This window comes from Myotis myotis, unplaced genomic scaffold (genome assembly GCF_014108235.1).
Source record: "Myotis myotis isolate mMyoMyo1 unplaced genomic scaffold, mMyoMyo1.p scaffold_m19_p_1, whole genome shotgun sequence".
Classification (NCBI taxonomy): domain Eukaryota; kingdom Metazoa; phylum Chordata; class Mammalia; order Chiroptera; family Vespertilionidae; genus Myotis; species Myotis myotis.
The window spans coordinates 205,665,059-205,678,667 of record NW_023416313.1 but is presented as its reverse complement, the minus strand read 5'-3'; the positions used below and the strand labels follow the sequence as shown (position 1 = coordinate 205,678,667).

At 52.9% G+C, this 13,609-nt stretch overlaps 1 protein-coding gene across 1 annotated transcript; it reads left to right on the top strand.

Annotated features, from left to right (window-relative positions):
* Nucleotides 1–5,090: 5,090 nt before the first annotated feature.
* ZDHHC22 (zinc finger DHHC-type palmitoyltransferase 22) lies at nucleotides 5,091–13,164 on the top strand. Its single transcript, XM_036314044.1, has 3 exons — nucleotides 5,091–5,800; nucleotides 7,607–8,146; nucleotides 12,899–13,164. The coding sequence occupies exons 2-3, from the start codon at nucleotides 7,621–7,623 to the stop codon at nucleotides 13,162–13,164; spliced, it is 792 nt and encodes a 263-aa protein (XP_036169937.1). The 5' UTR covers nucleotides 5,091–5,800; nucleotides 7,607–7,620.
* The last annotated feature ends 445 nt before the right edge of the window (nucleotides 13,165–13,609 follow it).

Below are 13,609 nucleotides of genomic sequence, written 5' to 3'. Positions count from 1 at the left end.
CTTCTGCTCCTTTCCATCCTCTGGCCCCACCTGACACTTTTGCAGGTCTATTTATGTTAACTCTACTTCCCATCCTACCCCACTCCTAGTCTCCAGCAAAAAGCCCTTCCTGTCTTTGCCCCTCTTCACTGAGAAAAGGTTCTGACTGGCTAATTCATGCTAAAGTGTAAAAGATCAACAACAGCATAATACGTTACCTCTCCATAAGGAAAATGGGCTCTTTATTTCTATGTCCATGTGAGGGTTGACGGGTGAGAGACACAGAAGGAAAAACATTGGGTGAGACATGGGCACTGAAAGCAAGTGACCTGGATTTTGTTTCTACTGCCAACAAGCTTTACAATCTTGGCCTGTCTTGTAGCCACTCTGGGCCTCCACTTCCCCCTCCATAAAACAGGAGGAGTCAGGCTCTCATTACGCAGAGCTGTTGTAAGGGTTAAATACAGCAACCAATGCGAAGGCACCTGGCCCTCTAGCAACCTGGCACATAACGGGTGTCAGTAAACATGAATCTTTGTTTGGTTGAATTCTGTTTAGCATGAATTCTGTTTATCCACTGCTCCCTCGAGCCTATTTAGAGGTCAGATATTGAAGTCTAATTTACATACAGTAACATCCACCCTTTTGAGGGGTGTAGTTCTACAATTTGGCAAACATAGTCATGTAACCACCATCACAATCAAGGTATAGATTTCCAAATAGTTCCCTCATGCCCCTTTGTCCCCCCAAACGGTTTCTTGTTTATTCTAATATTTATTACTGAGCACTCACTGTATGCCAAGCTCTGGGCTGGGTCTAGATTACAAAAACGAAGATGACAGGTAAATCTGTGCCCTTGGGGGTTTAGAGTCTATCAGATACAAAGGGGCAATAAACAGGCCAACAGAGGTACCGACAAACAAAATCATCATAGAGGCAGTAAGTGCTATGCGACAAGCAGGGTTATTTGGCAGCTGGTAGCCGGGGGACATTTCAGTGGAAAAGGCAGGTGCTATTGAGATGGTATCTTTGTCATTTAAAATTCATGACAAATTCTATAACTTATAGCTCCAATTAATTAATTGATTGATTAATTACATAGACAGGGAATTTGAGGCTCAGAGAGGCTAAGGAAGTTGCTCAAGGTCACACAGCAAATGAATGGGAAAACAGGTCAAAGCTTATGCCAAAAGCTCATGCTTTTTTCATCACGCCCCACCGCCTCTCTCCTGGGCCTCGGTCACCTCTGCTGGAACAGGGCAGGAGATGGAGGCAGGGCTGTGAGCTCTGTGTGGCCTGCTGTTCTATGACCATAACACCATTTTAAAGAGTCCTCTAAACAGCCAAGGGCACTGCAGTGACCTCATTCTCCTGGCCTCACGTCCCTCCTCCTCTAATTGAGATGTTAACCTTCTGGCTCATTCCCTCCCATCCAGGACACCTGGCATTATAGGATTCTCAAGGAGACAGCTGATCACCCCCTGCACTTCCTATGACCTTCGATCTTGGTCATGAAGACATAAACCGAGGTTGTGTCAGATGAGCGTGTATTCTTGCAGCCTCCCTTTTCTTTTCTTTCCTCTCTTCATTTCCCTCTCCTCCCGTCTGCTCCCCATCTTTTCCCTCCCCATACCTTTTCTTTCTCCCTCCTGCGTGCTTTGAGACAAAAGGGCCTGTTAATCTTGCTGCCACCACCTCTGCTGAGCTGCGCCCTGGTCCACAGGCACAGGCCTCCCCACCAGGACTGCCTGCGAGCTCCCTGGAAACCAGTGCTAATTGGTAAAGGATCACATTCATTCTTCCACAGCCTGAATGCTCCAAAGGAGGTTCTGCCAAGCCAAGCCAAGGTTTTCACCCTGAGGCATCCGTCACCAGGGAGACCGCTGGGGTTACCTGTCACCCAGTGCTGACATTCAGACCGGCTGTTTCTCCCGTGACATGTGGGTTTGGATGATGAGTGAGCACCACTGCCCCCATCACATACACACTCTAGCGCCACAAGCCACAAAGTGCTTGAGAGCGTTTGATTAATGTGCTGCAGGCTTACTTATTTATATAATTTTACATAAAGATCTTACATAAAGAGAGATCTTGTAGGTCGTTTACCCTGAGGGAGTATATTATATACCTGCTTCCTTTATGCAAGTGCCATACTTACATGCTTTAGAAAATGTAAGTATCAATAGGATATTTGCATGTGAAATCACATTTTAATTTGAATGTGGGCAAGGCTTGCAAATTAATGTATAGCAAATCTTTGAACCTCAGTTTCCTCATAAAAAAAATGGGTTTAATCATTTTTGCCCCAGCTAGTTTATGGGGCTACTGAGAGGCTCATGGAATGAAATTTTAATTTTTGTGGATGTACTTCGTAAGGTTACTAAGCACTTTATTACATCAAAGTAATGTTATTGTTAAAATGAAGACATAGTTGGCCAAGTAAATTATCACCTCCAAATAGAAAATCTGCGATAATCCAATTCTCATGTACTCGATTGGCTAAGATGAAAATTACACTGATATGTTTTCCAAGTCCAGGCAGGCCAGACAGCATCTCACTAAGCCTTCTGAGACTTGGGGAGCACTTTGTGGTTGCCTCTGACTTGCTATTGGCAGTAAAGAATATCCTGTCCAAGGATGCCTATTAAAACCTTAATTTCAGGACACTGGTTAACCTGGAGACCCCATTCAGCCTTTATCCTCCACTCCCCCTGATCAATCTGAGATAAGAGCATGAGAATGAAGGAAAATCCCCAGCGCCTTCTTGGGTGTGACCCCTTGCATCTTGGAATGTTCTCCACCCCAAACTCTTGGGAAGTTATAGGGCCAGACAGACATGTGTGGGCGGCTCCCCACCCAGGCAGACGTGGCTTGCTGCACGGAGCTCCTCTCTTTGTGTACAACATTTAGAGACAAAATGGAATGATCGCCACTTGGGAGAGAACTCATTTTATTCAAATAACACCACCAAATAGCAAGATTTATGGCATATATTTCTGGGAAAGCTCTCGACAGCAATCAGATGCCTGTCTGTGTTACCGCCCCCTTGGGACAGCCTGCAGGTAGAGCCAGAGCCTAACTACGAATATATGACAAAGGCAATGGAGACTGAGGTTTATAAATTATTTTCTGACGCTGTTTGTGAAGGATGAAACTACAGTTGGTGTGGGTGGCAGCGGACTGCAAGATCAATGGCAAATGTGTCCTCACCAGACATTTCAAAGACCTCATAACACAGCTTTTCCTCTCGGAAAGAGACCAGTATCAACTCATCCGTCAAGACACTTGAACTCTTCTGGGTAAATCATCAGGCTAGGAGATATGAAGGAGACCCCTCCGCCCCCCCCCCAAAAAAAAACAAAAAAAGAAAACATTTCCAACATAGACCAAAAGCTCTCGTTTTAGTTGGAAAGAGGAGACTTTCTTGTGGATACAGATAAGGGCCAGAAGGGAGAGAGGAAGAGAAAGAAGCTAACACTATCCAATCTCCTGCTGGGCCCGTGGCACTTAGATTACATCATCCCATCCGATCACCATCATCACAAGGTGACGTCGTCATCCCCTTCTATGGATGAGCAAACTGAGGACAGAGAGGTGAAGTGACTTGCTCAGGTCTCACAGCTGGTAAGTGGCAAGAAAGTGTTCGTTCTTAGGCTGCCTCATTCTGATGGGGCCAGAATCAAAGTGAAGTTTTAAAATTGGCCTCCCTATCGATTTTGTCAGGGGAAGCACCAAATTTTGAAAACCAAATAACATTTGGCCATGCTTCCTCTTACTCAATTCACTCAAGGGGTGAGGGCTACTAACTCCAGCTCTGAAGCTTTAATGCCCCTTTCTGTTGATCAACTATATTTTTAAATAAATCATCATTTAATTATTCCTGTCCACCCTACAGCCAGATCTCTGTCTCTTCCCTGGCTGAATGTTCCCTTCCCCCACTGACATCTTCCCACATTCATTTAGCTTCTCTCTCTCTCTCTCCCGCCCCTCACACACACCAATTCAGACACACACCTTCCCACCACACACCCATATGCAAAATAAAATTAGAAATACCACCGGAATTTCAAGGTTTTTAGGGAACAGCGATTTTCAGTCAATACAGCCCAAACCAAGCCCTCCCGGCTCCTCGCCTCCAGGGCCAGGTTGAGAGGCAGGCAGAGCTTGTGAAAAGGGCGCAGGCAGCCATGATCTGACACAAAGCGGCTCTCAAGGAAGAAATGCCACTGTGCTTCCCCGTGAACGCCCTGTGGCCGCTGGAACTCACAGGGCTACCAGATCCTCAGAGGCCATCACCTGGCAAACGTGTCCAAGCTGAGTTTTTTTGCATTTGTTTGTTTGTTTTTTCTTATACATAAGGTTTCCTGCCCCCCCCCCCCTTTTTATTGTAATGTACACTGATAAAATACAGAGAAAACAGTATCTGATGATTCAAAACTATAGGTTGGGCTGATAAGCACATGGCCCTCATTTTAAGGGATTGCTCTTGTTTTAATCAACCGGTTGAGAAAGCAAGAAACAATTATTTATTTATTATGTTTGCCTTCACCCAGAGGAGTGGAACAGGGTGAGGGGAAGGGGAGGTGAGACATGACAGCCCGGGAAACTGAAGTAGTCACGGTGGCTCCAATATGCCTGCAGTGTTTCTAAAGCCTCTGCGTCCCTCACCCCCGCCCCCATTTGACACACACTGGCCAACTGCACCCACCCTCTTGGTGTCCCTCAGCACCCACCTCAGGATAGTGGAGTCGGGAGGGGAAGGAATGGGAACAGGGAGATGGGACAGGATGCCGGGCAGATGCTCCTGGTTCAAGCTCTGTTGTCCCCCCTTCTCCCAAATGAGACCCCCCCCCCCGGGTCTCAGAGGGATGTTGGGGTGTGTAGAGGCAGAGAGAGGGTGCATTCGTTCAAATCCAGGCTCTGCCACTTACCTGCTGTGTGGCTCTGGGCATATGGCTTAGCATCTCTGTGTCTCAACCTCCTCATCCACACAGTGGGGATCATTGAGCTTCTGCTGAGGTTAACAAAGCTGCTTTATGCTAAAAGCTTAGCACAGTGCCTGGTTCTAGAGCCCAGTAAATAGTGACACTAACAAGGCACTACTGCTTAACTAGTGCTTACCATGGGCAGGCCCTGTTTAAGGGCTTTGCGTATATTGTCATAGAATCCTCACATCTCTGTTTTACAGATGAGGAAGTGGAATCTGACGATCACACAGTAGTGAATGGTGGCTATTCAGACCCAGGGGGACAGGCTTCAGAGTCGGGGTCTCAACCCCCCTGTGACAATGACGCTGGTCTTTATGGGTGTTGCCCCTGGCAGGCTGAATTCTAAAACCCCCAGGCTCCTCTCTGTCCCAGAGTGGAGAGCAGGGAGGGTTGTCAGCCACAGCGGAAAGGCAAGAGCAGATGATGGTGAGAGCATCCACATCAGGGCTGAATCCAGATCCCAGTTGTCACCGGTGGCTGAAGTCAGGCAGGGTGCCCCAGCCCACTGCAAGGGAACCAGGGGAGGGGTGGGGGGCAAGTCCCCGATGCTGAGAGGGGTGGTCAGGGAGCCGCCCCCAGAAGGGGAAGAGGGGGTTGCAGGACTGGGGGTACTCAGCTGCCATCCCCGCCGCTTCCTGGCCCCCACTCGCTGGCGCCCAAGTGGGAGGACCGCAGCTGCCCGCTCCCTCCTCCCCACACCCCCGCTACCTGCCCAGTCCCCGAAGCGAATCGTGAGAAGGCTGCGAGCCAGCGGGGCCGAGCCCACAAGTTTGCAGCCTCGGAGAGGAGGAGAGCCGGCGTCCAGGGCTCCTCTTATCGGCGACCGGAGCTCGGTGAGTTCCTTCCTCACCCCTCTGCGGCGGTGCGGCGGCGGCGGCCGCACAGGGGGCGGCTTCCCGGGCGCCCGGCAGGCGCTGGCCGGGAAGCCGGCGGCCGCCTCGCTGGGGCTCCGGCTGTGCCGCCCTCCGCTGCGGGCGAGGCAGGCTCCAGTGCTGAACGGACAGCTCCCCGAGTCCCCGGGCGGCTCGGGCGGTCTCCGCCGTCCTCTCTCCCGCGTAGGGCCCGGGCTGCGGCCGCCCGCCCAACGCCCCCCACTCCCCCAGCCCCAGTCCTTCGCCTTCCAGGCGCCGCGGCGCATCTGGAGGCTGCTCCCGCGCCCCCCTGGCGACCGGCGTGGGGAAGACACTTGCTTCACCGGAGCCCGGGGCCGAGGGCTCTGTCTGGGGTGGGCAGCGCCGCGGCAGCTCCCGGAAGCGCATGGCCAGAGGCAGTCCCGAGCCCCCAGCGACCACCCTTGGGCGTGCCTGGCGCTGGAACCCTGCCGGAGAGAGACTCGCGCTCCCCGTGCGGCCGCGGGTCCCCGGGGCACTGGCACCTTCAGAGGGGACTCCAAGGTGATCAGTCGCCCAAAGGGATGGGACAGCCTGGATGGTGGCCTCCCGGCACTCGCCCATCCCGGGTGCAGCTGCCTTCCCAGAACTTTTCTCGCGCCTCGGCCTCCCGACTCCTTAGCCCTTGGAAAAGTTCTCTCGGGCGCCCAGAATTCCATGCACCGGTGGCCTCCGAAGCTGGGCAGGAACCCGGGCTGGGGTGAGGGAGGTGGAGTGGGGATGCGGCGGGGGCTGCGCTCAGCGGCCGGGGTCGATCAGCCGAAAGGCTGGCCAAGCATCCGCTCCTGCGCCCAGGGCGAGCTTGTTGGTACCGAAAGGGTTTCGGCGCCATCGGCGTTGTTTGGATTTCTCGCTCCAGGAGGGCGGGAGGCGGGCGGGAAAGGGGGATATCGTCGCCTCAAATGAAAACGCTTTTTGCAAAGAAATAGCCAGGGCTGCCAGCGTGGAGAGGTGGGCTGACCAAGACCGGCTGACACAGGTCAGCTGCCCCCGCCTCACCCCACTAGATGCCTCAGCGCCTGTGTGAATGGATCGATTGTTTTAATTGATTTTTTTAAAAGCCAGGTGGCAGCGGCTGCGTGTGTGTACACAGATATACACAAACACAGACACCCAGGCACACACAGATTACATGTACAGAGTCACACACAGACCCTCCCTCCACACACACACACACACACACACACACACACACCCCAAATATCACGGACCCCCAAGCACACATACCTCCAAAGAGTCAGATGACCTGTGAGGTCCCTGAGTGTTGCCCAAGATGGGGTGGGGGCGGGGGCTGAGAAAGGGGAGGTGATTCAGGGCTCCCATAATTTCCCTCGGCCCCACCCCAATCCTCTGCCTTCTCCTCCTGGGAGGTCTGAAGGAGAAACCCCAAACCTGGGCTCTTTTCCACAGCCATAACGGAGCCCAACCCCTTGCCCCTCCTTTCCTTACAAACAAGCCCCAACCTCGCTCTCCTTGTGTCTGACTCCGGGGTGCCAGGGCGTCGAAGTCCCTCGGAAACCATGGAGCCAGCAAGGGGAAGTAGAGTCTGACCCTCAGAGGCCTTGGCGGTGGGTCTCGGGGTCTCATGCCTGCTCCACCCGGGTTAGGAAAGAGAGGAGGGGCGGTGGAGGGACAAGGATGGGGAGCATGGACTGGTGTGAAGCTGGGCCAACGGAGGACGCCTGGGGAGCGCCCTAGGGCGCCCCCTGGACACCGCAGTAAGTTTTCCTCTCCCCCCGGGCCCCTTAGGAATGTAATCAAAGATGCTGGCGCTGAGGCTGCTCAACGTGGTGGCCCCCGCCTATTTCCTGTGCATCTCCCTGGTGACCTTCGCGCTCCAGCTCTTCCTCTTCCTGCCCAGCATGCGCGAGGACCCGGCGGCCGCGCGGCTCTGCTCCCCGGCGCTGCTCCACGGGGCACTCTTCCTGTTCCTCTCGACCAACGCCCTGGGCAACTACGTCCTGGTCATCCAGAACTCGCCCGACGACCTGGATGCCTGCCAGGGGGCCTCGGCCAGGAAGGCTCTGTGCCCCCCGCCCAGCACCCACTTCTGCCGAGTGTGCGCCAGAGTCACCCTGAGGCACGACCACCACTGTTTCTTCACCGGCAACTGCATTGGCAGCAGGAACATGCGCAACTTCGTCCTGTTCTGCCTCTACACCTCCCTGGCCTGCCTCTACTCCATGGTGGCGGGCGTGGCCTATATCTCGGCAGTCCTTTCCATCTCCTTCGCGCACCCACTGGCCTTCCTCACGCTCCTTCCCACCTCCATCAGCCAGTTCTTCTCTGGTGAGTGGGTCTTGACAGGCAGGTTGGGCCCTACACAAAGACCCCACCCCAACCCCAACCCCAACCCCAAGTTTGCCAGATTTCGCAAAAATAAATAAATAAAAATAAAACCCCCCACAACAAGATGCCCAATTAAATTATAATTTTGGATAAACAATGCATAACTTTTAAGTGTATAAGTAACTCCTAAATATTGCATGAGACATACTTATACTAAAAAAAATGTTCTGTTACCTATCTGAAATTCAGTTTAACTGAGCATGCTGTATTTTATCTGGCAACCTCTCTTCCTACCCCAACCTCGTTCATCATCTCCTTTTTGCTCACCATGGTCCATTTGCTCGTAGAGATGTGGTGATACAGGCAATACACCTGCTCTGTGCCAGGCGGGCTGGGTGCTGGCTCCCCTTCCATGCAGCCTGTGAGGGACACCCATGTTTTGACCTTTCCTCTGCCTGGACCCCAATGCTGCTCATGCATTCCCTTAAGGACTTTGCCTTCCAAACATCTTGCCAACCAACCACAGTAAGATCAACAGGGTGCCAGCCAGCTCCAGCAAGAGACTAAGTTCTGCCCTCCTGCCCATTATGTTTGACCCCACCAGGTGGTCCCAGCCTGCAGATGCCTCAGAGCAGGGGGCACCTGGTTGGAGATGCAGCCATGTTTAATGGTTGCATCCTCACCACAGTGATGGGACTGGTGTGGGAACTGATCCTCCAGGAGGCTCGTACACCTGCAGGAGCCAGACATGTGGGCCTTGGAAGTGGCACTCAGCTGGGCACCCTGGTGAGGACTGTGTATAGAGTGCCCTGCGAACAGCTCCCTGGTACTTGGCCCAGAGGGACCTGTGGCAGTTCTTACCACTTTACCTGGCCTTGCAACGTGTCCCTACCTCACTTCCTTCCTCTCCATCCTCCCTTGGCCTTTGACTCTGATTGACCTGGTTTTTACAATTGATAGTGTGCACACATGTGTGTATGATATCAATATCTCTATTTCTCAGATGAACGAACTGAGGCGCAAATGGATTAAATGGCTTTCCCACAGCAGCACAGGGAACACAGCATGTTTCCTCAGCCACTGACCTTTCAGGGACAAAGAAAGGTGGAGTGCAGCTGCTTCCACTGAGAAGCCAACATTGTCTTGATGTGCCTGGGCTGGACATTGATAAAAATTTTGCTCCTCTCTGGGGGTGGGGGAGCCATTATTTCAGCCTTTGTTGGGCAGCAGCCTAATCTTTTGCAGGCAGAGAACTGTTGTGCCATTTGGCAGAGGGAACACAGAGACCCAGGAAGGACCCAGATAGGGGAGATGCCTTGAGGGCTGGTGGCTGAGCTGGGCCCAGAACTCAGAGCTCTCAGGCCTTCTGGAACCTGGCGCTGGCATAGGAGGCTGCTGGGACTGAAATAACCAGGAGGAGGGAGGGTAGGTGGGCGAGCTAGGGGGTGGAGTGTGAGCACAGGCAGGTGGAGAGATGAGGGGAGCCAGAGAACCTAATTACACTTTCTTTTGCAAGTAGTTTCCTCACATAAAAATGGATGTTTCCAAAGGGAGGATCTTGAAATGGTTTGATTTGAGATAAGCCAGGCTTAGAGGCCTATCCATATGTGCTAGGTTTGGGAGGCAGGAAAGAAAAAAGAGGGATCTATGTATTTGCTCTGGTGGGAGAAGAGAACCAGTAAGTGCCTACCTTGGAGACCAGATCCCATTCCAGCAGAAAGATGAGTGCCATTATCTTTTACCTCTTCACCATACCCACTAGGAAAAGAAAGGCCAAGATTTGTAACCTCAAACTCTCCCATCTCATCTTACTCCTTTGCCAGTACACTCCTCAGTGCCTTCCTCCCTATCTCTTCTCCCCCTATTCTCAACCCAAGTGGTTGAGGACACTACCTACCTCATTGCTCAGGAGGACAGGAGGGAGTTGGAAGGCCCAAGTTGTCTGATTGAGCAGTTATTTTCCAGCGGTGGTACTTGTCCTCAACTGTGGTACTGTCCCTGACTTATATCGGCATGAGCATGAGATGGCTGGGAGTGTGGACCCTGTGAGCTAGAAGTAGAAGAGGTCTTCTGGTGGCTGCTGCCCATGGGTCTTTAGCTGATGCTCAAGAGGTAGGAGGCTGGCCAGGTGGATTTTAGAAGTTGTCTTTTCTTGTGGCTTCACGGGATCAGCGTAAATTGTGTCACCTCTCTGAGCCTCATTCTTCTCACCTAGGAAATGGAGATGATGCCATCTGATCTGTGTCATGACATTTGTATAAGTACACCAGTGTGGTGGATGCCTCCAGAAAGTCCAGTGAAAGGGAAAGGGGATTAACATTTGTTGAGCACCTATTATGTGCTACCCACTGTGCAGGTCTCATTTCATTCAGTCCTCACCACAATTCTGTGAGGTAAGTATTATCATATCCATCTTAAAGGCTCAGGAACAAAATGGTCAGCAAGGTTAAGTTGCTTTGAAGCCACATAACTAGTTATGATTCCAACCCAAGATTTGGACTCAGGGTTGCTAGCCTCCAGAGCTCATATTCCTTCCACCACACCACACTGCCTCTCTGAAGCTGCTTCTTGATGAATGAGCCTCTTTGGGAGGAAGGGAGCCCCTTGTCCCTGAATGTATGTCAAAGATGCCAGGCAATGATCTGTCAAAGGTGTTATAAATGCTTGGTGGGAAGCAGGGAGGGAGAGATTGGGTGGCGTGACCATTCAGGCCTTTAGAAAAACTCTGATTTTTTCTAAAAGAAGCAGAACTATTATTAGATAGTTCAGAGAGCTGAGGCAGCCAGGTTAGCCAACTTCAAACATTTCAAGAAAAAGCAGGTCACCAGAAGAGCCTTTTGTAGTTGCCACAAGGGGCCAGGAGAAGGCCACAGGGTCTTTTCCGCATACCTTGATTTAGTGCCAGAAATAAAGCCCCTAAAAAACAGCTTCCATCAGCTCAGGCTTGTCCCCGAGGCTGAGATGCAAGGCAGGCCCGCATGTGACAGCTCTGATGTTCTCAGGTCCCCGCTCGAGGGTCATCTCTCCCTGTCAGCATTCCCGGAGCCCAACGGGAACCCCGGTCCCTGGATCCTTCATCCTCCATGTGCTTCCTGAGCTAACCTGTGCTGACAAGAAGAAGTGGGTCAGAGGGAGGGCTGGCCCAGTGTGAGCCCCGTCCCACTGCTGCCCCCAGCCAGCTGAGGAGCTCCTCAAAATGCCAGCTGGAACGAGCCCTCCCTCCCCTGGGCAGATGGACTTATTGTCACCAACTTCACAAATAGAAACCTGCTATCAAGCTCCCAGGGGCTGAGGGCAAGAGGAAGCTGCTAATGAGCAAACCCAAATCCTCCTGGTGGCTGAGTCCATCACTGCTGAGACTGGACAAGTTGTAAGAGCCCAACCCTCAGGGGTCTGGAAACTGGAGCCTGGGGAGACCGGGGAAGAGCTAGACCGGGGCCAGGGGAAGCTGGCAAAGGGAGGGATATGGTTGTGATTTGCAGAGGTCAAGTAGGTTGTAAGGTGGGGTCTGGAGCAGGTACCCTCATCTCACTGGAGGAGGTGGTAGTGGGCTTGTTCTGCAGGAAGAGCAGCTGAGGGGGGCTTTCGAGTTCTCTCCTGGGTTCACTGCCCTGGCTGCTGGGCAGGTAAAGGTGGGTGTCTCCCATGGCTGCCAAAGATGCAGCCCAGCTAGGACTGCAAGCCCTGGGAAGAAGAAGAAAGCTTGACGATCTAGAAGGAGTTAATGCTGAGATCTTTTGGGGTCAAGTCTCCTCAGCAGGGAGCGCTGTGCTGTGTGGGAACCAGAAAGCTGACCACTTTGCACACAATTTTCCTGGATCGTGCAAACCTATGGAACCATTTTACAGATGAGCAAACTGCAACTCAGAGAGGTTAAGAAACGTGTGCGAGACCACAGAGCTGGGAGATTCAAACTTAGCGTGGACTGCCCACCCCTACTCTGAAGAAGAGTGTGGGATCTCTTAATCAGATGACATTTAAAACCTAGTAATAGAGAGGGCTTGTCTAGAGAGGTTTACAGGAGGTCGGCCCAAGGCAGGAGGCTGGACTAGTGACCTGGGGAGGCGGGGGGGGGGGGGGGGGGAGGGCGGGGGGGCGGGAGGAGGGCGGGGGCCTTTCCAGGCTTAGCAAGTTCTGACTGACAGGAGAGCTCTGGCCAAGTGTTCTGGTGGCCACACTGTCCTCTTGTTAACACTAATGACGGGTTTATTCTCTCGGTTGGAGCTCTGTGCTGCCCTGGGAACTGGCTACTTATTCTTCTTGATGACTAGGCCCTGCTCCCCGTCACGCTGTCACCTTCCTGAGCCCTCCCGCTGATGCTTCCGGCTCCATGGGAGCAGGTGCTTCAGTCTAGACAGCAGCCCAGGCGCCAGCTCCCCCTCTAGCATCCTCAGCTCACCCCTCGCTCCTCCTAGAAAAAGCCCTCTCCCTGTTTCCAGACCAGAAAGAGAAGGCAGAGAAAGACCGGTATCTACGACTCAGGGATGCTAATATCTAGGCGCCGCGCAGAGCAGCTTCCTTCCCTTCTCCCGGACATCCCCAGTTCTCCCCTGGCCGTCAGCACTAAGAAAAAGTTAGGGCAACTAGTTTATCCTTCCTCGCCGTCGCTGCGGCGCTGAGATTGCTGTAAAATATCGCTTCAATCTCATTAATCTCCCTCCCTTCCGAGCGGAAAGCGCCTGCAGGGATGGCAGGTCCGTACGTGGCCTGGGTGTAAAGCGATGCTGGTGTTTCCCCGCCCCACCCCTGCAGGAGCTGTCCTCGGTTCTGAAATGTTCGTCATCCTCATGCTGTACCTCTGGTTTGCCGTCGGCCTGGCCTGCGCCGGCTTCTGCTGCCATCAGCTGCTGTTGATCCTCCGGGGGCAGACCCGCCACCAGGTGCGGAAGGGGGTAGCGGTGAGGGCCGGGCCCTGGCGCAAGAACTTGCAGGAGGTGTTCGGGAAGCGGTGGCTGCTGGGCCTGCTGGTCCCCATGTTCAACGTCGGAGGTGAGAGCTCCAAGCAGCGGGACAAGTAGGCACGCCCATCATTTCTCTCGGTGTCTTGACTCCTCCTGAACACGAGACTATAGCACCCTTGTCCCCACCCATGACCCACTACAACCTGGATGGGTAATGTCCTAGCACCCACCCCTGGTCTGTGACACAGAAAACAGCATTGGCTGGTGGATCAACGGCAAGGAGGAAAAAATGGCCACCCAGGCATTGTTCCACTCTCCATGGGCCGGCCAGGCGGGTGTCAGGAGGCCTCTGCGTTTGTTTCTTTTCCTTGGGGCCCCTCTTTGCCCCTCTGCCCACTTGATCCATGCCCTCTGCCATGTCTCATGTCGTCACTGCCATCTGCTGGATCTTGTCCTCTAAGCCCCATGTTGGGAGTAGGGAATGAATTCTTGCTGCTGATAGGATACTCCCTGGGACCTGAAGTCTGGCAAAACTGTTGAAAATTACAAAGTGTTTAAAATT

Excerpts from the sequence above, each read along its gene's own strand:
- ZDHHC22 (XM_036314044.1), top strand. The coding sequence starts at position 7,621 with ATGCTGGCGCTGAGGCTGCTCAACGTGGTGGCCCCCGCCTATTTCCTG. Across the intron at positions 8,147-12,898 it reads CATCAGCCAGTTCTTCTCTG|GAGCTGTCCTCGGTTCTGAA; the intron begins GTGAGTGGGTCT and ends CCACCCCTGCAG.